This window comes from Tetrao urogallus, assembly GCF_951394365.1.
Source record: "Tetrao urogallus genome assembly, chromosome: 1".
NCBI lineage: Eukaryota > Metazoa > Chordata > Aves > Galliformes > Phasianidae > Tetrao > Tetrao urogallus.
The window spans coordinates 92,812,186-92,838,362 of record NC_136813.1 but is presented as its reverse complement, the minus strand read 5'-3'; the positions used below and the strand labels follow the sequence as shown (position 1 = coordinate 92,838,362).

The following is a 26,177-nucleotide window of genomic DNA, read 5'->3' as shown; positions in this document are numbered from 1 at the left end:
GACTCGTTGAAAAACCAGATGGAGAGAGGTGAAGTTGGCAAAAGCTGCCCCACCCAGAAAGCACATGGACATGAGTGAAAGCAGAGTGCGGGGCCGCGTAGCTGCAGAGAAGCAGTGAATGAATATGCAGTGTTCCTAGCGTCAGTCCTCTGAAAGCTTGTGCTTTTGGATCACATCTGACTGTGCTCTTATACAGTGTGTCTCACTGCTGCCTTTGGGAAAGAGGCAATATGTGGAAAGGATGCCCTGAAAAAAAAACTGTGCAGCTCGTGTTATCTTGCTAACAAAGTGAGAACCTGAGACCTGACTGTTTCAGCTGCTCAGTAGGGCGCTCTTGCATTTAACTTTCATTCCTCCTCACCTAACAGAAATCTGTGTGTGGAAGATCTTTTTTTGGAGGAGGGCAGACTCAAAGTAACATGCACTCTGCTAGTTCTTTAGCTTGGTGGCTATTTTTCTTTTCCTCTGTCTTCACTGAACTGTGTTCAGTTTTGGGACTCTTGCTACAAGAAGGAGCATGCCCAGAAAAGAGCAAAAGAGCTTTGAGGGGGCTGGAGCACAAGTCTGATGGGAAGCAGCTGAGGGAGCTGGGGTTTTTCAGTTTGGAGGAGGCTCAGAGGAAATCTTGTTGCTCTCTGCAACCATCTGAGAGGAGGCTGTGGTGAGGCGGGGATCAGCCTCATCTCCCGGGTAACAGAGATAGCATGAGAGGGAATGGCCTCAAGTTGCACCACGAGAGGTTCAGGTTGGATGTTAGGAAAAAATTGTTCTCAGAAGGAGTGGTGAGGCAGTGGCTCAGGCTGTCCACGGTGGTGGTGGAGTCATCATCCTTGGAGATGTTCGAGGACTGTGTGGATGTGGTACTGGGGGACATGGTCAGTAGGCATGGTGACAGTTGGACTCGATCGTCTTTTCATACCATAATGATTATTAATGTTCTGAAAGGGCAGATCTTTAAGTGATTTACACTATGCTTGTTCTCTGGTTTGGTAGCAGTTTTCCTTTGTCTTTACCTGTACAAGACCTTATAAAAACCTGGGTTGTTAGGTGGGTGGCTGATGTAGATTTCCTCTATCACACAGTGAATTAGAAAAAAATAAAATAAAAAAGTTTTAAAAAATTAAGTGTTCTTTGATCTTTTTCTTCATTTGTTGTTAGTTTCATGGGTATATCTAATCAAATAAGGCTGCTGTGGGTGTTTTATTTATTTAGTGAGTGAGTGGTTTCAGCACTTTCAGGATGCTCATTGTTGGGTTTTGTGTGTTGATACTGCTGGCTTTGGTCAGCATGGAAATGCCACAGAGTGGTTTAAAAGCAGTACACTAAGTCTGGTGGCTAAATTGTTGGCAGACACTTATTTTTCTCTCTTCCTGTCACTGTTCCCCCCAAAAAATGCCTGGTAGAGAGGGCTCAGTTTACCAACAATGTGGTGATACAGAGTTTTTGCATGAAGAAAGTGGCTGCAGGTGGGTGTGCAAATGCTGATTGTTTCTGTGAGCTGGAGGAAATCCAGGCAGAAAAAGCTATTGGGAGTCTGCTGCTGCTCCTAGGGCTGTAGCACGCTCACGCTAACAATAAGTCTGAGTAATGCTGGCATTCATGTCAGGTGTATGTGTTGAGTCATTTCTAGTGTGGGTCTGGATCCCAACATGTTGCAGAGATAGCAGGGAATGGGCAAAAGCTAATGAGGAAAAGAAAGAACTAGGTTAATACTGAAAGAGCGCGAGGGTTGTTGTGGAGCAGCAGAAGAGAACTTGCTTGGTAATTCAGCTGCAGGAGTTGGATAAATTGGGAATAAGTTGGAAAAAGGGCTGGATAAATTGGTCATAGGAAGTCAGCTTAGCCAAGAACAGTGCTGAGGTCTTTTCAGCGAGAGCCTACTAAGAAATGCTAATGACCCATAGAAAGAGTGGTTGCTCTCAGTTAAAGCCTCTCTTATCTTTAATTTAGGGGAAAGTAGGGGAGTTGGAGACCATCAGTCATACGGTCTCAGTCTGCAGGAACTCCATAAACTGATGCTGCCTGTGAGTGTTTTCAAAGGTGAGCAGGCTAAGATCTGTGAGCTGTGTTGGTATGAGTTAGAAAATGTACAGAAATAGTTGCTATTAATAGTCACAGCAGCTGCTGGGGAGGTGGTACATACTGATGAACTGGCTCTTCTGAGGAACTTCCAGGTGTGATTTTTATTTTTATTTTTTTAATTTCTTTGCATTACTGTAAGCTAGAATTAAAATTTAAGCTGGTGAAGCTGAAAACAAATGCAGTGCAATGTGTCGGGGTGAGGACAATGCGGTGGCAATAAATAGCAATCTTACATAAACATCTCATGGAGCCCTCTGGGGTAGTTTGGTTCAGCAATAAATAAGGTGAGGATGTGATTTTTTTTCTTACTGGCTTTAAAACAAACACTGCTTAGTGCTTGGGAATCTTTCAGACAGATACAGAGGTTCTAAGTCAAAAAAAGTCATGTCTCCATCCCTTGAAGAACGCAGAGAGCATGACTGCATTAGCTGTACAAAATAGCATTGTGCTTGGGAGTCTTTAAATTGTGTTTTCCCTGTTACATATGATGAAGTTTTCAAAGTTGACCCCCTGTCTTCTGTCAAGCCCTCTGTGTTTGCTGGATTAGCTTAATAAGGACCTATTTTGATTTCTAAATTAGAGTCCATTTTCAGGTGAGATGGAACTTCTTAAATTTGCAAGGCTGTCTATTTCTCTGAAGTCAGTACAAAATAACACTGAACCTGTCTGCCTTTTTACCTTTCTTGTTTGTTTGTTTTTTGGTTTGTTTTTTGTTGTTTTTGTTTTCATGTTGTGGTGACACAGGATGACATACAGGAATTCTAGAAAGCTTAAGAATTCAGGATTTGGTTGGAAGACCTTCCTGCCTCTGCAAGAGAGACAGACTTCTCAATCTTATTATCGTCACAATTCAGACCCCTTGGTTAGATCTTCAGTGCTCAGGGGAAATTTTGTCTGTGAGCTTCATTGAAAAGTCTCACTATTTTCTAGATACTCATCTTTGAAGGGATCTCTGTTTCAGAGGGACTCAGTCAGAAGCAGTGCCACTGTTTAGTAAGGGTTTGTCTGTCTTCTTTCTGCCAGCGGAGAGGAGATACAGGGAGCTGGTTCCTGGCTTGCTCTGTGGTATCCTTTCTTCTGATTACTACCCCTACAGCCCGCTTCTCATTGTGCAAAAGGAAAAATGAAGATGACTGCTTTCCTTCGTTGCCTACAGGAAGCATGAAATGCACCTGTAGCATCACTGCAAGGCAGTCACAATTCCCTTTTTCTGTTTAGGGTGATTGTATTCAAGTTGGAACACTTGCTTTTACTATTTCTTGGCCTCCAAGGTCCTGTTCTCTCAGCTTTAGTGCTGCAGCTATTCTTTGTTCGTGTTACAGGGCATGTATTTCTGGTAATTGTGACTGCAGTAGGGCATATGGCATTGATAATGAGAGCTAAAATTACTGCTGTTAATAGCAGATCTAATTGAGCCTGGATGAGGTCTCCTTGTTGGCTACTTAACTGAATTACACCAAGGTTGTTTTTGTTGGTTGTTCTTTCTGTTGTTGGTTTTTTGTTTGTTTGTTTTTGTGATAATATTTGTATTTCCTGCTACAGACTATTTTGGCAGCAGCATGCTGGCAGCTGGATTCTGCTACAGAAATTGGCTGATGGTGTCATAAATGAGTAAGAACGTGGAAGTGCTCGAACTTTGACTTCATATTTTCTCTTTAGATGATTGACTTAATGTTTGCGGGATCATTGGAATCATCTTTCACAACTTAGAGCTACCAAGCTTGTCTGAGGCCACTGTCTAAATCCAGATGTTACTGGGGAAACGCATGTGCAAACCTGTTTCTAAGGAAGTGAGCTGAAGTTATTACAGACAGCTTTTACATATGGCTTCCTCAAAGGGTACTCCAAGTGCTGGTGGTCATGAGCAAGGCAACTCTTTTTAAGTATGGGAAAATCGTCTTGCATGGCTAATGCACAGGAAAATCAGCTCTCATTCCATTTTACATGAGTAAATAGTAGTGATACTCTTTCACTAAAGATAAACTGTGACATACATGTAAATCTGCAGTAGCAGAAAGCAAGCTTCCCTTGTTGGGTGGGGAGGTGAATCTTGAGGGCTGTCTGCATTTGGAGAATCAGTAACTAGTGACTTAACTCTGAAATCAAAATCTAAAAGTTTGTTACAATTCAGTTAGTTTCCATCAGCACTGTGAAATGTCATCTTTCTCTCGGAGTGTTTTTGAAGATGATCTCTTTATAATTGATTCCCTACAACTGGCGTTCTCACTTAACAGTTCTCTCAGAGAAAGTCACATTTGGTGTCATGCTCTCTCCTAGCAATAATAGAGGTCAGTCCAGTGTAAAACTTACATAAAGGAAAGTTATTGAGCATCCACTCAGCAATAAAATTGTTCTTATATCGAAACAATTAAGTCTGTATTTGCTATTGCAAGCTTTTGCCGGGGCTATATAGAATGGTTGAATTAAGGTTTCCCTGAAGTTACAGACTTCAACATCTTCAGACTTCAAACATCAAGCAGAACCGCTTGTCACAGACTGTCTTACTGCTGTTTTTGATTGGTTGGTTGGTTGAGATTTTTTTCTCCACTGTGATGACTTGGTAAGTTATCTGAGTTATGTTAGCCCTCTCTGGTTTGGCAGCTAATATCTAGCCAGGCGTGTTTTAATGGAAACTTAGGGAAATGTTATGTGGAAACTGAAAGTCAAATATTTTACTGGCAATTTTCTTATTGTTAGTTCACCTTTTCCTCCCAAGAAAAGCTGACCTTTTAAGACCAGTTTTTACTTTCTGGCATGTCATTTTCCATCCTGATTAACTCACAGAGAACTTTTAGCAAAACTTTTAACAAAACACTTCTGCAGAAAAGCCTGCCACATCTTCCTCAAAGTGTTGTACGTTACTTTGTTGTAATTCTACCACAGGAAGATTTGAGCAAATATTATGGTGCCTTTGTAATCCAGACAAATGATGTTTCCAGAATGCTAGTGTTTCAGAAAGGAGAATGGGATAGAAAATGAAGCTGGAGCAATGTTTGGGTGATTGTGTGTGCTTGTGCTCACCTCTGTTTCCCAAGTTCACATTTTCTTCTAGAAGTCTCCAATGACTTAAGTCACCTTAATCCTCACAGGATATCACTGAGCACTTGAGTGCTTATTTTGTAATACTGGCAGAAGGTAAGCTTGGCAGCTGAACATCTGGTCCCATTCAGTTGTCACTTCCTAGCATGCACTGGGAGGTGAAGGAGCTTTTGGAGATGCAAGAAGGGAAAAATAGCCATTTCTGAGCAACAGCAAGAAATACAACAACAGGAGTAGTTGTTGAACCGCTGGTGAGACTGTCGCCCCTCCTGGTTAACAGGAATCAAAGGAGGCATCCAGTTTCTTTCAGAGATTATTTCCAGGGGAGAACATGGTGGGAAAATACAGTAATAAGCCTTTCTGAATGCTTAATTTTAGGAAGTTCAAAACTCGGCCGTTTTCAGTAAGATCCAGCTTGCATTGTGATAACAAATTGATCCTGACTTTTAAAAAAGTAAGAAATGATCAGACTCAAGATGAAAAGAACAGCTCTGGCATGTATGAAGTTTCAATAGATATATATTTACTTAGTTTTTGTTAGAATCATAGAACATCCCAAGTCGGAAGGGACTGACAAGGATCATTATGTCCAGCTCCTGTCCCTACACAGGATCACCCAAAAATCAAACCGCATGACTGAGAGCAGTGTCCAGATGTAAGGATCGGCTTCATAACATGCACTCAGTTCAGTCCAATTAGACAAATTAAACAAATGTTAAATAAATGTTAAATGCCAGTAAATATTTGTATGTGAATGAATGAGTGAAATGAAAATGTTTTATTTTCAGTCAGTATTTGAGGTTTTCTTTGTATCTTGCAGTGAATGCCACTGCTACTTGCAGATGAGCACAGTAAGGTAATGTGTAAGTAAGTGTAATGTGGTTTACTAATGCATACATATGTTGTAATCATTTGAGAAGGTCCTGAAAGTAAATTAATGCAGAAAGAAATCAATGTTTATATACTGAATAGAGCAGTTGAAAATGTAGAAGAGGTAGAGGGAGATTGAGACAGCCTGGTAGTTGTAAGAGCTCATAAGGTTTTTAAGATGCTGTTTTTGTAGTATTGGATTGATAGTAAAGCTGACAAATTCAGGGACACCAGTCTTGCTGGTAATATCAAGAGTTTCTGCCTGGAATAGAAGGTATAGAGAGGTAAGCAGATGCATACCATAGTGAGAGTATGCTTACATAGTGTGAAGCAGTGCTTGAGGCTGCGTTAGCATAAGCTTTTCCTTCTTGCCATACAGTTTGAAGAGGCCTTTACATAATTCCATTTTAAGTCAACTACTTTTTTTTTTTTTTTTTTTTTTTTTTTGTCCTGTAGAAGATCTACATCCTAGACATCACTTGATTCAAACAGTGCTAGTTGATAAAGAAGTCTCCCAAAACGTATTAAGTACAAGAAGTAGATGCGATTCTTCTCTGTGTGTTCAGTTCAAGTACTGTTGAACGGATGGCTCTGGTGTACTTCCAGAATTTAATGTACTTGGTTTTGAGCCTTTCAGTAAATAATGTTCTGGGGCATAAGAGTCATCTGGGAAAGCTGTTTTTCTACATGGAATCAGCAGTGTGTATGGAGATAGTGACTAAAAGCTGTTTTCAGCTCCTGTTGCTATGACTCTTGACATGAGTTCCAGTTGTATCTCTGGTTGAGTTCTCAGCTCTCTAACAGTGCATACAATCCTTCTTCACTTCGCAGCTGTGTTCAGATTTTTATCCTCCCTTTTTGGGAAGGGGGAAGTGAAAGCATTGCTGCTGAGGCCATGTCCAGATTTTGCAATAAGTACAGGCTTTCTAACATAAATAGCCATGGGAGAATGTGCTGAATTCTGTGAGAGAGTAAGAAAGTGATATCTGTTTATAAGCTTTCAAACTTCTTTAAAGCTTATGCAAACCTTTTCCAAGTTATGTAAATAAAGAAGTGGGCATGGCTGATTCTCGTATACACAGCTGAGAGACTTGCAGGTGCAGAATGCTTCTATTGAGATAAAGCAAACGCCATGCCTTTTAGGGAACAATAAAGCAGTGCAGTTTTTTTGTGGGTTCTTGTTGTTTTCTTACCTTATAAGATAGTCTTCAATCCAACAAAAAAATCCCAGAAAACTTGTGCTTTCTTCCAAAAATGTCATAGATGTTTAAGGCAGATACTTTGTTTTCTGTTCGAAGGGAATATCTATGCAACAAAGTCTACTTAAACAAAAACATTGTTTTTACAGTACTTTGGAAAGCTGAGAGCAGTCTTTATAACTAGACTAGCATTCGATATAAAAGGTGAACACAACAGTTCGTAATTTCATCTAATTGTTGGGGAAAATTTGGATCTTACTGGCACTTTTAACAATTATGTCAGTGTGTGTTTCTACTTGTTTGTTTGTTTATTTTCCCCCTCACAAATCACAAGAGCAGTCTGGGGGAGAGTGGGCTGGGTAGTGAGCAGATCTTCTGTCCATTACTGAAGCAATGCATTATCTGTGACTTCCAGCAGAGATGAGAAGCTAAAAGCATTGAACAGAATACAGCAGGGGGTAGGGAGGAATTTTGTCTTTCTTTTAAAACTGAATAATTTTGCACGAATACAAGGAGAGTAAGATAATATATAGAATCAGTAGAACTAACAGTGTCATTAGTGTCTAATATGTGCATATATAAGCAGACCAGTTCTGGTAGCCCTGCTTACTGGCGTACTATTTGCAATTTTATCTCCTGTGTTAACATGTTAGTAACCTAAGATTTGCTCTTCAGTTTCGGGATGGAGCTAATCATCTGAAAATCAAAAGAAGAAGAAAAAAATTGCAGTATCATTTTGCTGCTGAATCCTGCATTTGAATCCCTACAGTCTTTGGAGCCCTATCCATACGGGCAAAGTCTTTAAAGCAGAAATGTGGTATGAAATCAGTTTTAAATTCTGAATTGTGCTGACTGAAGAAGATGACTTTTATCTGTCTCTACTTTGGGATGGGAAAAGTGAAGGGTGGGCGGATGGTATCCAAAAAAACTCTTACAGCTAAGTGTGTCAAGGGCTTGGCTAACTGGTTAAGTGGAAGGTATATGTAGACTTGGCTATAAGGAGTTGCGTATCTGTCAGCCCTAAAGTGGATACTCTTTTGTGTGTGTGTGTGTGTGAGAGTAATTCATTTTGCATTGCAAGGGACCTCGTCCTTAGCTGCCACAAAACATAACTTGGCACTCAAACATAAAGCATAAAAGCTTATAGGCTTCTTTTAACAAGTGTGCTTTCAGCTAAACTTAGATGGCAATGAGTTTCTCTTATAGGAGAGAGTTGCAGGTAACTATCTATTATTTAACAGACCATCTTGTTCCCTTTCTTGGCTTCTTGACCGTTCCTAACTCTGCTGATGCTAGCTTGGTACCATACAGTCTTAATGCAAGATGAGCAGACCTGCAACAACAGTGGAAATAAATATGTAAATGTGTCAGACCCTCTTCTTACTAACGTGGATTGCTATGTGGCTTTGGAGCTAAACTCTGAAGACTTTTTTTATTTGGATTCCATGCGATCATAGTGCTTATTCTGGTATGCATCTGCCTGTATAACCTACATGCCAGCATAGTGTTTAAACAGTTCTTCAGATACCTTTCTCAAAAGGAAATCCTTAAGCTGAAATTAGTTAGCCTGAGTTGAGTACTACAAAATACTACTATTTAGTCTTATTTCTAAAGGAAATTTAAGTTTAAGCAAATGTAGTGTCATGCAAGTTCATAAAATATCCATATCTTGTGAACAGTTGGTGATAAAGAGAATGAAGTCAAAAGCAGGCAAAGCAGATAACAAAACAGGAGTTTAAAAAAGCATATATGCCAGTCTGGAAGTCATGATTTCCTGAAATGTGTTAATCCGTTGACTCTAGCAAGCATTTTAGATGTGTAATACCTGAGTTTTAATAATATGTATCTTACATGAATAGTGTATCTTCTGTATTCTATATATGGCCGTTTTAACTTCCAGACTTCTATGAATCTTTGAAGTTGCACTTGAAAAGGTGGGCCAGGAGGTGAAATCATTAGAAAGATTTTATTTTTTAATTCTGAAAATATCTAATGGCTTAAAAGTAATAATAATGACTACAAGGAGCACATCAAAATAGGAATTAGTTTTGTTTCTAAATTATGACAAGATTATTTGTCTTCCATGCAGTTGTTCTCTCCCCAGGATTATTTTTTTTTTGTTACAGACTTTTTTTTTTTTTTTTTTTTTTTTTTTTTTTTTGGTGACAGTGAAACAGCTGGTGCTTTCTTAGTTTAAATATCTGCTGACAAGATAATCAAGTCATGTTACATGAAGCCTCAAACTAGTGAATTGTGAATGTTGGGTTGCTTCCCAAGCTTGCCCTTCTGACGCAGTGCAGCTGAATTGCTTGTTAACCTTTCCCAAATATTCTCTCAAATATGTGGCTCCTGACACACCTCTTCTGTTGAAGTGCTGTGATGATCACTGAGTTAACATGTACACTTGATTTTAAAAATAAATATAACACAGAGCTGCTCTGTTTATTCCTGTTTCCTGTGTAACAGTACAGTGTTGCTCTTCCAATGTTTTCTAATCTGAATACACATATGTTTTTTTCCTTGTGCTGCTTCAACTGGGATGAAAGCTCTATGGTGGTTATTATTATTATTACCCTCTTCATTCCCTTTGAGGAAAATTTGGCACCTACTATACTGTGACCTATTGTTCTTAGCTCTGCCTTCCGGAGGATATCTTCTAATCACCCTCCATCTTCCAGCATGCAAAACATCTTCTGCTTTTCCTAGCTCTTCTTGATACATTATATGCATGTATTTGTACTGTAAACCACAACATTGATTGAAAGTAATAACATCAAACATAACTGCTAGCTGCTTCTAGCAGGAAGAGACTGTTGAGAGAACTTGGCAGTACTGTGGGATCATGTGTGAATGAAAGTGGGATGAGCTAATTTGGCAAACTGTGTGCAGATGATTTGGAAGAGATCACCGTATTCTTTGGCTGGGAGAGAAGTGGCCATTGTACGTGCAGCTCTATTAGCAAAGAAACTGGTCTGTAGCACTGTGAGGACAAAAGCTAGTATATAGTCCAGTGCTTCTGATCACTAGCAAGTTGCAGTCCTAAAATTCATGGTTCAAGTAAAATTCAGTCAAGTGACGCCTCACCATCAGCAGCTGAAAATGTCTCCTCAGAAATCCTAAATCCACAAAGCATTACAGAAACCTGACACTCCCATTTAAAGAGTATCCTACTGTTTTTGAAAAGATTCTTATGTATATACACTTTTGTTTAATGGACACGCTAGCTGGAATGAAGTCATAGTTTGTTCCAAAGTCAGCAGAAGTTGAATGGAAGGAAGCCAGTGCAAAGCTCTCTTTAAAAATTTGCCATGAGGAACTGTTCTTGCATCCATTCCGCATTTAGTACAGAAGTATATTCTAGGTGAATGTCTGCTTCTGAGACAGTGATGTATTTTTTAAGCTACAGATTTCAGATTGATCATTTCCTTCAGTGGAGGATATAAGGTGACAATGCTGGCTTGATTTTGATTATTTAATTTTTCTGAAAATGAGACATTTGGATGTGGTTGGTCTAATTGGCAATTCTAGCTGTTACTGTGGATCTCTTTGCAGTGCCCAATTATGACTGGTTTGGTACTCATTTACCTTTAGAAGACACTCCTTAATAGGTACTCATCTTCTGCCATGAAAGCACTTTGTAGAAATGCTTAGATTAATCAAAAAGGGGTTGGAAAGTCCTATGTGAAAAAAATGATTCAGACCTGAGAAGGGACTGAGGATGATCAGGAAACTTGATTCCAGCTTAAAAAGATGACACTACTTATGGGAGGAAACATTCCCTTGCTAGAACAACGTATTTGTTTCCAAGATCTGAAATCCTAGAGACCTGATGTTTTTCCTAGGATCTGGAAACATGACCTCTCCATGAGGAAGCTCAGTAGCTCTTCTAGTTCTGAGCAAGCAGGAGCCCCAGCTCTATTTGTTTTTTTTTTTTTTGAATCATGACTGGTACAGCTGGAAAGTAAACTGAATCTGTTTTCAGGCTTTTTTAGATGTGTGCTTGTAGGCTTATGAAAGACCCAACTTCTTGAAAGCGTTTATCCTTTTGAAATTGCTTGGCAGTCCCAGCAAAAGTCACTTGAGTGTTGGTGCAGACCTCTGAAATCTAGCGTGGAACTTCTGTCTTGAAATGAGAGCCCAAACGGTTGTGTGGCTTTCTTGAGGGAGTTGTTTGTTCTCTCTTGTTTCCCAGCTCCCTTATGTTTCAGGGTTGATTTTACGGTTGATGTAAATCAGCCCAGCACTATGGGCCTCAGAGGGACATGCCACTTTGCAGTGGGGCCTCGGCTTTGTGAATTCACTAATCGCGCTGTAAGAATCTCTCCAGGTATTTGGGCAGACAAGCGTTTTGCTGAACTGTTAGACCTGTTCCTTCAGCTCGCTGCTGCTGCGTGCTACATGAGGTGCGTGGGACATCGGCGGCCAACAGGCTGTGGGAGTGACATCTCTCCTAACGGTCTCTTGAAACACAATGGCACAGGACACAAGCCTTCAGCATCCTGATGCCTGCTGCAATAGGCAGCAGTGGGCGCAGCGCCGGGCCTTCCCGCGCTTGCAGGCTGCCTTGAGCCGCCGCCGCGTTGCTGTGGCAACCCGAATGCGTAGCCCGGCGGGCGCTGGGCAGCAGGCCTTGGAGGCAGGTCTCTGTGGGGCCGCTGTGAAAACGAGAGCCATAAATAGTTGTTTGGTTAATAATGTATCTCTAAAACCGTACACATTCTAATTTCCCACTCCTTGTCACGCAGTAATCTGCGTTGGGACCGCTGAAAGCAATTTGGAGGCTGTTTAGTGTTCTCTGGAATTCATTTACTTTGGTGTTCAATTTCTTCATAAAGGCTGACCTAAATAATCCTTTCCTGTCCCATGCCACTTGTTGTCTTTATTCCCTACTTTCTCCTCTACAGGCACTTCCAGTTCTGCCTTGCCAGCCTGCTGTCCTTGGGGCTGTGCTCCAAAGTGATCATGAATGTGATCCTAAACTCCCAGGACTGCTGCTGCTAACTAAAGATAATTGAAAACTGTACTCCTGCTATTCCTGACCTTCAAGTTAAGCAAAAAAATATCTTGAGAGTAAAAGTAAAGGCAAAATCAGCTGATGTGCTGGCCTTTCAGATTGCACTGAACAGCACAGACACAAAGCCGAGCATTAAACCGTTCCTAGGCTGGCATCCTGAATAAGAACTGCATTTCTAGTCCACTCTGTAATTGAGGCAATAGAACAAAAGAGCTTTTTTGCCCCTGTGAGATTGAGAGCTCTTCAGACCATCCAACACCAGCTTTCAACACAGGTAGAAATTCTGCTCTTGGTCGCACTGACAAAGCTTCTGGCCCCCTAGGGAGCAGCTCTCAGCTATATGTAGTATGGTTCTCTGAGCTGCTTCTCATGTGTTTTCCATCACAAAGACAGAGTTGCTGACTCTGATTAAAAACATGCTTTCTTTAACAGATGAATGTGAAGAATTCCTGTATTGTATTTTTATTTCTATATGCTACATCTAAATAAAATAGTGCTACTTACATTTTGTTGTTGCTTTTTCTTTCTTTAGACCTCTAAATCTGCAGTAAGTAGTAAACCCAAGAGAAACTTTGAAGATGAACAGCGTGGCCATTTAAATGCTTTAACTTAAGTTTTCTTCTGTAACTGCTTACTGTTCTGTCATATTTTGAGAAAACAGCCTAAAGTACACCTTCCTTTGGTGTAATAGAGGTTTTGCAGGTAGGGTACTATAAAAACTGACTGTTGTGTCTTGCTTGGGTATCTGTAGAAATGTGTGTGTGTACATATATATATGCAGAATTTGACTGCCGTTGCTCTTTATTTGAGATCTTTTAACAAAGAAGGATGAAGAGAGCGCCTGATGACTAACTCAGCAAGACATGTAGTGTGTGTGTGTTGTATTTCTAACTACCCTACCATCTGGATGCTGGCCTTGTTAGAACCTTCAAATGAATGGCTTTGCTCAGGAGAGCAGGCAGAAGGGAGGACTAATCTACTGTGTGTGGCTCTGAGCCTGGTCTGTATGTAATAGGGGAAAATGCCTTTGGGTTTGGGGGAGCTTTCTGGGGTTTCTGGGTTACAGAGGAAAGGTCAATTTTTTATGTAAGATTGCTACTCAACTATAGAGTTGGAATTGTAATTTTGTAATAGCTTCTCTTCTAAAAGAGAAGCCAAACCAAATGTTGAATTTAGCTGTCTTTTTTCACAGCTAAGAAAATTTCAGATTTTCTGAAAATCTGAATTTTCTGAAAAGAAAATCTGAATTTTCTGAAAAGAAAAAGTTCTTCCCATGCTTTGTAAAACTGGTCAATTTCTCCATGAATAAGAGATTTGTCAGGAATTAGGAAAGGGCGTATAGGAAAGTGGGTCAGGGAGAATGAGGGAAAGTTAACAGGTATCTGCATGCACAAATGCAAGTACTTTACAAGATTCTTCTTGAGATTGTTGATCTAATAATGGAAAAGACACTTCCTTTAGGAATTCATAGGTTGTGCTGAAGCATAGAAGTTAGGCTGTATTACTCTGCCTATGTATATATTTTTTTTCTCTTCTGAGCCTTTTAGAAAAGGCTGCTGCTTTTTATGTACCCATCATTCCCAAGAGTGAAGATCAAGATAATGCATTTTTAGTACTGTTTACTGAAAATAAGTAGCCGTGTGTTTTTCCCTCACTTGAGACTGTAGCAGCACAGATACAACTCAAACAACTTCTTAGTAGTGCCAGGAAACAAGCACTGCATCTTATTGAGGAGCAACTTTTCTTAACAAGTACGAAGTATTAAAAACTTAACTTAGTTAAAGGCCGTTTCATCAGGCTAGTAGAGAAATATCTCATTTGCCTCTGAAGCATGGGTAACATATATGTGATGTGGGATCCCTAGTTTTTTGTCTTGATTAAAAACATCTGTATGGACTGTGTCCTAATTAGCCAAGAAGAGTGTTTAAAATCTTGCCATGTAATTCATGTACTGTTAAGATACTCTCAGGTGCTGTATGTATTACCCACCAGCTCTGGTGCCTGGATGACTAAAACTTACTGTGGTTAAATCCAGCAGTTTCCAAAACATTATAAAAGCTGCTGACAGCTACCACCACATAAGTGAAGGGATGACTGAGAAAGCCCTTGAGTTCTTTTGGTGTTTTATATCCCGCTGGTTTGCCAGCCCCAAAGTATGCGTTCTTTCCTTGGATCGCTGTGCTTTGCATAGTCGCATCATGCCTAGTAAAATACAAACTGCATCTGGATTTAGATGGATTCTACAGCCTCCTCTGCAAATGAGACTTCTTTTATATTTGTTTTCTGTATGCAGGCATGCACGGTAGTTTCTGGTTGTTTTGTTGTTGTTTTGTGTTTGTTTTTTTTGTTTGTTTTTTGTAAAACAGATAAGCTTTCCTAAAGTAAATCCTGTTCTATCATTGCAGTTCAAAAACTTACAAGATAAATGAAAGAAGTTGAGCTTTTTCTTTTTTTTCATGATGCGTGTTAATTTCTTCTAGTCCAAAGTTTGAACTCTTAATGCCATGTTATATTTCCTAAATGGGGCTGTTTGTGCTCAGTCCAGGCTACATTTTGGTTCATAAATCACGTTTCTGAAATTGGCTGGGGTTTCTGGCAAACACTGGAGATTCCTGCAGTTACAGTCTGTTAATGGTCCTAAGCTCTTTCCAGTGTGTTTACTGGAGGCTAGCATTTACCACATGACTTGATGGAAGACAGAAACTGTTTAAACACTCATCTGGTGACAGCAATGTGTTTAGGAATAGTGGTGGGCCTCAGCCCTGGCGCACTGCTGTTAACATTGCCTAAACTGCCAGCACCACCTTGAGAAAGATGATAGGTAGCCCATTGGTTGTAGTGACCACACAGAATCATAGAATGGCCTGGGTTGAAAAGGACCACAAGGATCATCTAATTTCAATCCCCTTGCTACGTGCAGGTTCACCAACCAGCAGACCAGGCTGCCCAGAGCCACATCCAGCCTGGCCTTGAATGCCTCCAGGGATGGGGCATCCACAGCCTCCTTGGGCAACCTGTTCCAGTGCATCACCACCCTGTGTGTAAAAAACTTCCTCCTAATATCTAACCTAAACCTCCCCTGTCTCAGTTTAAAACTATTCCCCCTTGTCTGATTACTATCCATCCTCATAAACAGCCATTCCCCCTCCTGTTTATACGCTTTCTTCAAGTACTGGAAGGCCACAATGAGGTCTCCCCGAAGCCTTCTCTTCTCCAAGCTCAACAAGCCCAGTTCCCTCAACCTTTCCTCATAGCAGAGGTGCTCCAGCCCTCTGATCATCTTACTGGTCCTCCTCTGGACCTGCTCCAAGACTCCACGTCCTTCCTGTACTGGGGTCCTCAGGACTGAATGCAGTACTCCAGATGGGGCCTCACAAGAGTCGAGTAGAGGGGGACAATCACCTCCCTTTCCCTGCTGGCCATCTCTTTTTTAGTGCAGCGCAGGACACAGTTGGCCTTCTGGGCTGCAAGTGCACACTGCTGGCTCATGTCCAGCTTCTCGTCCACCAGGACCTGCAAGTCCTTCTTCACAGGGGAGTCTTCTGAGGTGATAAATTTTATCTGAAGTAGCTTTTTCACTTCTGTCTCTCATGTATGGACTATACCATCTATGGGCTACTTCACTTAGGAAAAAGTATGGCAAGACAAGCACCAAATGATACGTGAATGTTGTGGCCATGACAAGACACAAGGTGTCATTTGAGTTCATAATGGTTGCCTTCCTGTTCTCTGTTGGGGAGTATTGCGAGAGAACTGTCTGTGTTATCTCTTGATTCTTGGGACATTGGACTTCCTAAGCTTTCAGTATCCTTTGAAATCCTTTGTTCAGCTTTGTTCTTGGCCACCTGCTACTTACAACTTGGCAAAACAAATACCACAAGACTACGTCTTTTCTTGTACTTATTACTTTGTTTTGATTCTGTTCTCATGTAATTTCCTCCAGACACCACAGTTTCCTTTGATTTGATTTGACTAATGCACTCTTCCTTGATGATTCCTCCAACTAGTGTCAGTTTACAGCTGTGTGATGATTAAATGGAAACTGCATTTTGTGGGCCTAGTTTCAAACAAGTTAAATTGCTCCCATGGAAGAGTAGGGGTTTGTCTGTTTGGTTTCTGGTTTTGTTGTTTTTCAGTGTGTGTATAAAAGCATTTGATGAATAAGAAGTTTGGTAGTACAGTTATCTGTCATCTTTTCTCTGTTGCTCCTCATATGGTGAATTAAAATCCAGTGCTTGAGAATTGGCTTCTGAGTAATTGGCAGTAACTTTTCTGAAAGGGCATTGTAAGGAAAAAGTGCTTTAGCTTTAAAGACCTCTTGCTTGATCGGGTTTTGATCATCAACTACCACTGCGCCACCTTAATGTTCATGAAAAGGAGCATGTGTATGTGCAGTTTGTGTGTGACGAGGAAGGCTTTGTGCATCTGAGTACTTTGTTTTTCTTCTTTTTCCTCACAAAATATTTAGTACCTGTTACATTGCATACCAGGCTTGTGTATTCTGTAATCCCTTGATCCAGGAGGAAATGTACAAACTTGGTGCAATTGCAAGCTCTCAGTGCAAAGTACACAGAGTAATTTAAAAAAAACAACTTCCACAGAAATAAGTAAGTACTTATTAAGTAAGTAAGATCTTGCTCCAGAAGTCATAAAACATTATCTCCTATTGTGTATTCTAGCTCGTGAATACTTAAAACAGGTCAGGGAGCCTCTGTATGATCACTGTGTTAAAGAGGAGAGAGAATTTTCAAGTTCATGAAATGGTGCATGTAATATAATGGTCAGATTGTTTTGTGCACAGAGAGAAGGCTGATATGCCAATAACTTATAAATGGCTTTACCCACATACTTAGGGCCTAGGAATGCTTCCTACTCAAGTTTAGCTGAAGTCAGGGCCTCAAAACAAAATGTTCTACCTACCATGAAAATCTGAAGGAAGATATTATTTCAGTAGATAACATGACTTTTTACATACAGGCTTATAGGACACTTAATTTTTGACTATTCTAGAAACAGGTTTGGGTAAAAGTAAAAGCCAAATTTATTTCCATAAATCTAAATAGGGCTTAATAGATGTACAGGAGAATTATTTCAGCCTTTATTTTAGGCCAAGCTTAGACAAAATCAGAAAGATGGGCTGTGTGTGTAGGTAAAGGGGCAGCTGTTACTTTGGGAGGCGCTGGGGGAGAAGAGGGGTTCCCTCTTCTGCTCTTCTCAGGGCTCTTTTAGCAGTTTGTTCTGTTTTACTTTTCTGGAAGTCCAACAGGAAAGTTTTCTTTCTTAATGGAGTGGAAAAATTTGCAAGCGTGATTTGTAATGGAAATATTTTTGCAATTTCTGCAATCTGAGGGAACATAAATGGCAGTGCTTGAACCATAATCTTTGCTTTGAATTTACTTTCATATTATAAACTTCTGCCGTAACTATTCTGGAGTAACACAAAGGTGTTTAAGACATACTGAGGACAGGATAGTTGCACATGAATTTGGATCATTTGTTAATCTGCAGATGTGAAAATTCTCTTTTTGTTGCCGTGTGTGAAGCTGTATTCTCTGAGTAACAACGAAATGTTGAACTTGGCATTTGGATTTGGGAGAGAGAGGCAGCAAGACACCTAGAAAGCAGCAGCTCTGAATAGTAGTGCAGGTGTGCTGGGGTACAGGTGTCGAGGCACAGCTAGGAGGCTGCGGGACTCTGCTGTGTGAGGCAATGCCTGAGCTGACCTGTGCCAAATGCATGGCTGGGCAGAGCAGCCACCCTGGGATGCCTCAAGGACAGTTTGGGAAAGAGAGGGCACACAGAATGCAGCAGGGAGGGTTGAAGGGAGCAGGAACAGCCCTGCAGGCACCCAGCAGAGAGAAGGAGGAGCTGCAGGTGCCCAAGCATAGTTGTCCCTGCAGCCCTAGAGCCCATGGTAGGATCGGGTGGATGTTCCCTGAAGTGAGCTGCAGGGAAAGCTCTGCACTGGAGCTGAGCAAAAGTGTGCAGAGAGGAGCTGTTATGACTGACTGCACTCCTCATTCGCTATTCTCTCAGTCAATAAATTATATTAGTTTTCTTCAGTTGACTCTGTTTTCCCTATGATGGTAGTTGACAAGTGATCCCCCTCTATTTCTGCCTAAAGGCATTTTCATCTTACTTTCCTTCCTTGTCCCAATGAGGAGTTGTGGTGAGAATGGCTGGATGGATGACAGGCAGCAAGCTAAGGCCAACCCACCTCAACAGGATACTAGAAATGAACAACTGAACCTCTGCTGTAGTGGTGCAGACTCAAATAGTTATTGTGACTGCTCTATGACTCACAGCTGTGATGGTTAAGGATACTCATATGTCAGAATCTGTATTTTTTAAAGGAAATTGGAGGCGTACTAGAGAATTATGGAGAAAGGCCCATGGGAGCATCTTAGATGGAGGATGGAATATGTAGTGCTAGGCTAGAACAGCAAGGAATGATTTTGGAAAAAAAAGCAAGAGATGACTTCTGTATGGTATCTTTGTATAAAGAAAATGGCACCCTAACTTGGAGCTGTGAGTACTCATATCCGAAAACCAGATAGACTCAGTGAAATGATAAATGATGAACGCACTTTGACAGAAGTAATGAAGAACCAAAAGAAGATAATGAGAAGCAAGGGATTTTTGATCTGTTTGTGTTTTCAGAACAATACTGGGTAACCCAGATATGTCTAATGAGGGATGAGAAATTAATTTTTGGACAAAGAAGGTCTGTGTGTGCAAGAGGCAAATAGCAGGTCAAACTGGACTAGTTTCTATCACTCAAAAATAAGATTGCACTCCTATTTTGAACTAGCTATGTTTCTAAATATTGGTGATGGATAGTTGTACTCACTTCTTCATACCCTCTGTAGCAGTTGTTCAGTGCCTGATGTGGACATAGGAAATTGAGTGTGAGATGAGTGTCCATACTGTCCTGAAATTTTTTTTTATCCCTCTGGGACTTGAGATGCTTTTGAAATAATATTGACATAAACCTGTGTAAAGAAATGTATTTAGTTGTTCCTGCAAGGCAATCTGAGGGAATGCAGACTGGAGTACTTTCTTGACTTTCTTGCCAGTTACTGCACATATGTTAGCCTGGATAAGCAGCTTGTGGTATTCAGGAAAGAAGCCTGCCATATAACAGAAATACAATGGAAAATACTCCCGGGTTAATACAAGTTACTTGAATTAAAAGCAGACTGAGATGTTGCTCCAGTATAAAACAACACCTACTGTTTATATTGAACTTCTCATGTATAAATATTACCATGGCATTGTTAAAGAGAAACATTACATTTTATTTTTTTTTACACATACCAGGTCATAGAAAACATGAATTGTTCAAGGTTACCCACATGGCCAGCCATACTCTAAATCTTAGTCAAGTTCTTAGCAGACAATATTCAACCTGTACTGTGTAAGGAAGTCTCAAAAACTGCTGAAACACTAAAGAAAATTATGAGTTTTTATCACTGAATTGCTTTTTTTTTTTTCTGTCCTCTTACAGATCATAAGGTGACTGGAATTGCTATTGAGACAGATAATAAAAATGTAAAAGCAGAGGAGTTTAAAGGTATAGTATATGCATTGCTCTGATTTAAAAGTACATGTAATAAATATATGCAAGCTATGCAGACAGAAGCTGTGCAGTTAAGATTGTCTTCCTTTTTCCTTGGGCAGTGAGGAGGGTGGTGGTCTTGATCCTACTCTCTTTGTTGACTGCTCTTGTAATCTTTGTTTTGTCTCCATTTTCAGTTGCTTACAGAGTTGGACTAAATGCTCTCCAGAGGTCCTTTTCAACCTCACCTATTCTGTGATTCTTGTGACTTGTTTTTCAGTCCTGATAGCTCACCGTAACATTGGCTTTGTTTTCTTCCACATAAAGCACTGTGAACTGATGGAGAAGAAAAGCATTAATCTTAAACAGAGATGTGAGGAGTTAGTGAATTTACCATTATTTTCTTCCTGTTGTCAGTAGCTATAAGTTAGTGACTATTTAAAAAATGACAGTGACTTTAATGACTACTTAAATGTATACTTATTATCATGACTTTTATCATGGGTGGATAATGATTCCCAGTAATCAGCTACAGAAGTGAAGGAGGCAGGGAAGAAAATCTGATGTTACCTGAATAGATGAGAGAGATCCTAGTAGTGCGTAAGTATGTGAGGTATGTGGCTTGTGTGGGTTTTTGTTGTTATTTCATTGTACTTGGTTGGAATGCGGAGAGATGGGTATTTCAGAATTGAAAGAGTTTTTTGCCGAGGCTTCATTCATCTACGAGATAATGATGAAGTATTTGAATGGTCTCTGAAGCTGTCAGCTTCCTACCCATACGCGTGGCTTGTACTTTGTTATTTTGGTATTTGTATGAGAGTGAGATCAGTTTAATGTAGAAATGAGCATAACTTTTAGTTTTTTGCACTAAGGGAATGTAGGAGCAGATAGACTTTGCTATTAACCTAAATGCAGCTGATCTGAAATGTGGGGGTTCTTTTCACTTCCAATTTCTATTACTGTAGAGGAGGGCTAATCAAATAATTGCCCTGGACCAGATGTAAATCCAAAGCCAATGTTGTTCAGATCTCTCCAAGATCCCTGAGGGTACTTATCAGACTCATAGAGCCTCTGCTGATGTGCAGTTTCTTGTAGGTCTATCTTAATGAAAACCAAGTAGATCGTTTCTGGAAAATTCCTGTCACTGACTCTACTAGTATGGGGAAAAGCAGAAGAGAACTATAAGTAAAGAAAGCTTTTGTTACATTTTCTCTGTTCTTTGTGCGTTCCACTGCTCCCTTTCTGTACCTTTTCTTTGGATGAGATTAGTGGAAGGGCATCAATACAAGGCTTTTCTGAAGAGGAAAAAAAACCATGGCACATGAGACTGGCAGCTCTTTCAAGGCAGAGGTGACTTGCTAAGCTGAGAACACTTCAGCTGATGCAGGCAGCTCAGCCAATAAAGACCAACTCATGGGACCAGCCAGCTGTCACAAGGTCAGTAGCAAAAGCAAACTGAGCTTGAATGATGGCTTTTCTTTGTTAGAAGGATACAAAAACAGAATGGAAAGGAAACTTCAGCAAATCTTAAGATTCAGGAAGCCTCCACCCAGCTACTCAACCTGAAGTCAGGAACCTCAGGCTTCCTGAGTGCACGACATGTTTTTGGAAGCAGCCAGTGCGTGCGTAACATGTTTCTGGCAAATAATGCCCTCTTGTCTCATTTTTTTCTTTCAAGTCTGGACATTATTTCCCCATGAGAGATCCCTAGTGCTACCAGCCTGGCCCCTTTGAAGTTTTTTGTTTCTTCACAGAGCAGACTGGGAGGTGAAACTCTAAGCATGGGTGTCCAATCATCTGGCTTGTTTGGGCTGCACTGAGTGAAGAGGAATGGTCTTGGGCCACATATAAATTATATAATACAATTATGTATGTAACTAACCAAACTTACTTTTAAAAAATATTTTTTTATTCAAATATAGAGGGCAACGAACACATAAATCTAGTGGGTTGGAAATGTATGCAAGTCTAAAGGGTGAATGGAGAGATTTGTTGGTACCTCTTGATCACCCTGCAGGTTTTTTTGCTGAGATTGAAAAGGAAGATGATTAATGCAGGCTGATTGTACATCTTGTCAGTTGATGTTTGCCTCCTGTAAACCAGACAGGTATTGCCAAAACTTCAAGGGCTTTTGATACATGATGCTCTGGCCTATACTGAAAGACGAGAAGTCAAGATCAATACTGTATTTTTTTCTTTCACAGAAGATCCTGAGAGATACTAAATTTCACTTATTAATAGATTCAGAGACAGTCATATGTGTGGTTGGAGACAGAGGAAAGAATCCAGGCAATTGTTATTAATATTCAAGAGTTATTCACTAGAGGGGAAAAAAATAAATACATTTTCCAGCATGCTTTTCCACAGACATGAAACTACTGAAATGTTGAGTTTATCTAGATAACTCTACAGGCTTGTCATGCCTTCTCTCCCTGTTCAGTTCCCCCATCATGTCTATAGGGTTGACCAGAGACCACAATTACTATGATGCAGGCTGCATATTAGAGATGGCATATGCTCATGCCATGCTGCAAGGGAAATGAAAAATAACAGTTGACCTGTTCCTCGTAAGAGGCACTAATTTTGTTCTGTTTCCTACCCAGTTTTGGCAACTATAGTAAAAAGCAGTAATTCTTGAAATCTCAGCCTCTGTGTAATATTTGGGGGTGCCTGTTGTACATAACTAAGGGAAACTTGGGTGGACAGGCAGAAATGCAAACAGTTTTTTGAACCTTCTTTACTTGAGAAAAGTAGGAGACTCCATCTGCCTGGCTGCTGGAGCCCAGCTTGGTATATCTGAAGTCTTAGGGGTCTTTGTCCCAATCTGAGGGATACACATGCTGCTTTCCCATTTGCAGTTTCAGCCAGTAGCAAGGCTCTGTGTGCAACTCAGAGATGCACGCACAAACCACTAAAGACGAAGTGCGACCTTCAGCTGCACCCACGTGCAATGTTGTTGAGGTGAAGTGCAGACAACTAAGCCTCTTTCCTCCTCTTTGGAGAAAGGAGTTCACTGGTGAAAGTGCTCATACAACGCTCTAGGTTCCAGAAGAATGCATACACATTCATGGATCTCCTGAGAACTGTCACAGCCCTTGTCCTACCTGCCTCTCTTGCCCCAACCCTGAGCTTCCTACTAGCCAGTTAACTTGTTTTAGATTGTTGCTACCCCATATTACTATTATCTTTGCACTGAGAAAGTCGTCTGGATAATCTTAATGAAGCACATGCTCATCTTCCACATACCCTTAAAATAACCAATGTGAAATTGTATCTAAATATTTAAGTTACTTAGAATATTTAACCATTTTACTAGTGTGTTTTTCATTTTCACTGTTACAGGTAAACTACTGATAATGAATTCAGAGTCAATACACATAAGAACTGGAAGAGAGTCCTTTTAATGGTGTTTGTTCATTGGCAGAAATATTGAAACATAAAACGAGGATAGTAGTATGGAATCTCTGCCCATCTAACATCTGAAGCTTGATCCCACTTGAAGGCCACTGCATTAATGGGAAATTACTATTTTCTGTTTCTTCTTGTGTAAATCTGGAGAAGGTCTGATGACGTTATTTTGAATAGATCTGGCCATTGCTGTCTGCTCAAGCTCTTTTAAAAGAGATTAATGTCACTAATTAATGTGTACTGCACACAATGATAAAGGTTCTAACTTTTTCTTTTGCTCTTTGTTCTTTTGTGCTTGTTTTTGTTTGTTTGTTTTCCCTCCCTAGAGGCTATTCTTAGTTGCAAGCACAAATTTTCAAAAGGGATGAGTCTAAGGATAGAATGGAAGAAAATCCAGTCCCAAGAAGTTTCATTTGTTTACTACAACGGTGAATTTACAGGTACGGTACTACAAGCTTGGACTAAGGGCTTAACACATCATTCTCTTGCACAGATATCAGCTCTCCTTGGGAATAACATTAGGAAAATGACTGAAAGAGGATGCTCTTGACTTTTGTCCTTTTGAGAAAAATAATGTTTCCTCAGGGGAAAAAAAGAAGAACAGCTTTTCTTCAGAAAATTCTCAACATTTAGTTATGTTTTTAAGAAAGTTAAATATAAGAAAATTGGAGACAGAGAAAATCGACAGTGCATGTTCCTTTAGGCTTTTTATAAATGAAATTACATTCAAACATAAGCTCACAAAAAAAAAAAAAAAAAAAAAAACTGTTGAAAGCTCTGCACTCCTATGTAACAAAGAGGTTTCAGAAGCCTGCTGTAGAGCTAGGGGCTTAGGTATGAATAATGCAACAATGTTTATATACATAAAATATAAACTCAGCAGTACATTTTAAATTATTTGTACTCTTTTTCAAAAGTAGAATTTCAGTTTATACTTTGTTTAGAAGATTTACCTCAGCTTTATCTGTTGAAGAAAGCGTGGTTCTTTGGTACCATGTACATGACAAGTAAAGCTTGAGAAGTAAAATTAGGCCACAGCAATTTTGTTGAACTTGCAAGATGTGCTGGTCTTGTTGATGAACTTTTTTTCCTTGCATATGTTTCAGTTACAAAGACACTAGAACTCCTTGTTCTGTATGTGCAAGTTTAATTTCATAACAAGCTGTTGAATGAAGAAAAGCTCATTGTAAGAAAACTGGCAATATCTTTGCTAAATCCATCATTTTTTTCTCGCAAAGTTAAGAAGTCAAATAGTTTGCTGTAGTCTCGCTCAGAATCCTTTTTGTAAGAGAATTAAATCAGTGATTGCCATCACTCCAGTCACTCCATCTTTTCTTTTTTTTCAGTCACATGACTAGTAATATACATACTTTCTTGAAATGTCCACAGAAAGAAAAAAGTATTCTATCTTCCAACTGGAAATTGACGCTTCAGAGTGACTTTTCTTCTGGACTAAATGGGGAATTTTGTGGAAGGTTCTTACTGTCTTGGGAGGGGGATTACATATTGCCTCTTGGTGATAGATATCTAGCACTGCATAAATGGGCAATAGTTCATAATTTGTTTGGGATTTCAGAGCTAGTCAGTAAGAAACAGATATTTTCTGTAAGTGATAAACAGAAACCGCGTTGTCTGTTCTCTCTAAAAGGTGATCTTAGAGACCGAGCAGAGATGTTGAATACAGGAATCCGTATAAGAAATGTGACTAGAAAGGATTCTGGGACCTACCGCTGCGAAATCAGTGCGAAGAGTGAAGAGGGGCAACGCCTGGGAGAGGCTTCTATTACTCTCACAGTGTTGGGTACAAAGAAACTTTATTACTTAGATTTCTGTAAATAAAATCAATGATGGCAAAGGGTGTTACAAGCATGATTGTCCACGTAGAATGTAGCTGTTGGATTTTTGGATCTTTCTTGCGTTGGGTAATAAATATATGTTCTTGCTTACATTCCCATTCTACAGTATTCAAAGAAATGCATGCTTGTATTAGAAAGTAACAGAACTTATTTCTTCAATGGTACAAATATGTGTTTTCATTGTCAAGAATTATCAACTATGATGATCAATGTGATGATGAAATATCCATTTCCACTAAAACTGAAGTTACTCAGTGGCTGAGAATCTGATCTTCTTTGACACTGGAAAGTCAGCATCTGTCAACACTTATCAAATATTCCAAAGCAGCAGTTCATTCTAATGTGCTACAGTCTCCTCCTGCTTTTGGAAGGAGAAATTGCTGCAGTGCCTGCATAGTGCCAGGTAGCAATCTGTAGACTTTATTTATAGGAGAGATGTTGGTTTTTATTATTCTTTATGTTTTTTTTTTGTTTGTTTGTTTGTTTTTTCCCCGCTTGGGGAAAGGATGGAAAAATGAATATCGAGCCCCCCCCTTTTTTTTTCTACTGTTCCTCCTACTTTTTCCCAATCAACAAATAGATTATATAGTTAGATAAGTAGATAGTTAACATTTCTTTCCTCATGAGTAGGAAAGAAGTTCCTGTATTTTTTCAATACAAAATTAACTGATCTTTTGAAATTAAAAATAAAGTCTCAGAGTTCTTCATAAAAATGATAAATTCATGAGCTTCTGCATAATTCCAACAATGAGGTAATATCACCTTTCCCTTCTTTTTTTCCACTCTCTCAACACATAGGAGTGTAGCTTCTTCATTTAAATTTGAAATCTTGGAATTGAAAGAGTGGTGGGTGACTGTGTGACTCATGCAGAAACGTTTTGGAAGTTTATGGAAGTTCAGTGTGGGTTTTATGTTTTGTTTTTAGAATGTTTTCTTTCTATTTCAAAGTCAGACAAGGAAAAATTATGAATAGTTGTTAAGGTGTCACTCATGCTTTTAATATGCCTTGTATTCCTCTTCACCATTTTCATCTGGATAGTTTCAAGGAACCAAAATAATAATAATAATAATAATAATAATAATAATAATAAGTTCATTTTCTGTTGACGTAATAAAAGTTGGAAAAAGATATTTAATATTGATGGCAGAGG

At 39.7% G+C, this 26,177-nt stretch overlaps 1 protein-coding gene across 2 annotated transcripts in view; it reads left to right on the top strand.

Annotated features, from left to right (window-relative positions):
* Positions 1–26,177, top strand: part of JAM2 (junctional adhesion molecule 2) — a gene marked incomplete at both ends in the record, with an annotated part of 32,357 nt that overhangs the window by 500 nt on the left and 5,680 nt on the right. Inside the window, 3 exons of one of the 2 annotated variants that reach the window (XM_079537022.1) lie at positions 19,712–19,777; positions 23,497–23,610; positions 24,819–24,971. In XM_079537022.1, the coding sequence (XP_079393148.1) occupies positions 19,712–19,777; positions 23,497–23,610; positions 24,819–24,971 (333 nt within the window). The remainder of the gene's footprint in view (positions 1–19,711; positions 19,778–23,496; positions 23,611–24,818; positions 24,972–26,177) is intronic. The other variant, XM_079537023.1, reaches the window with a different exon arrangement.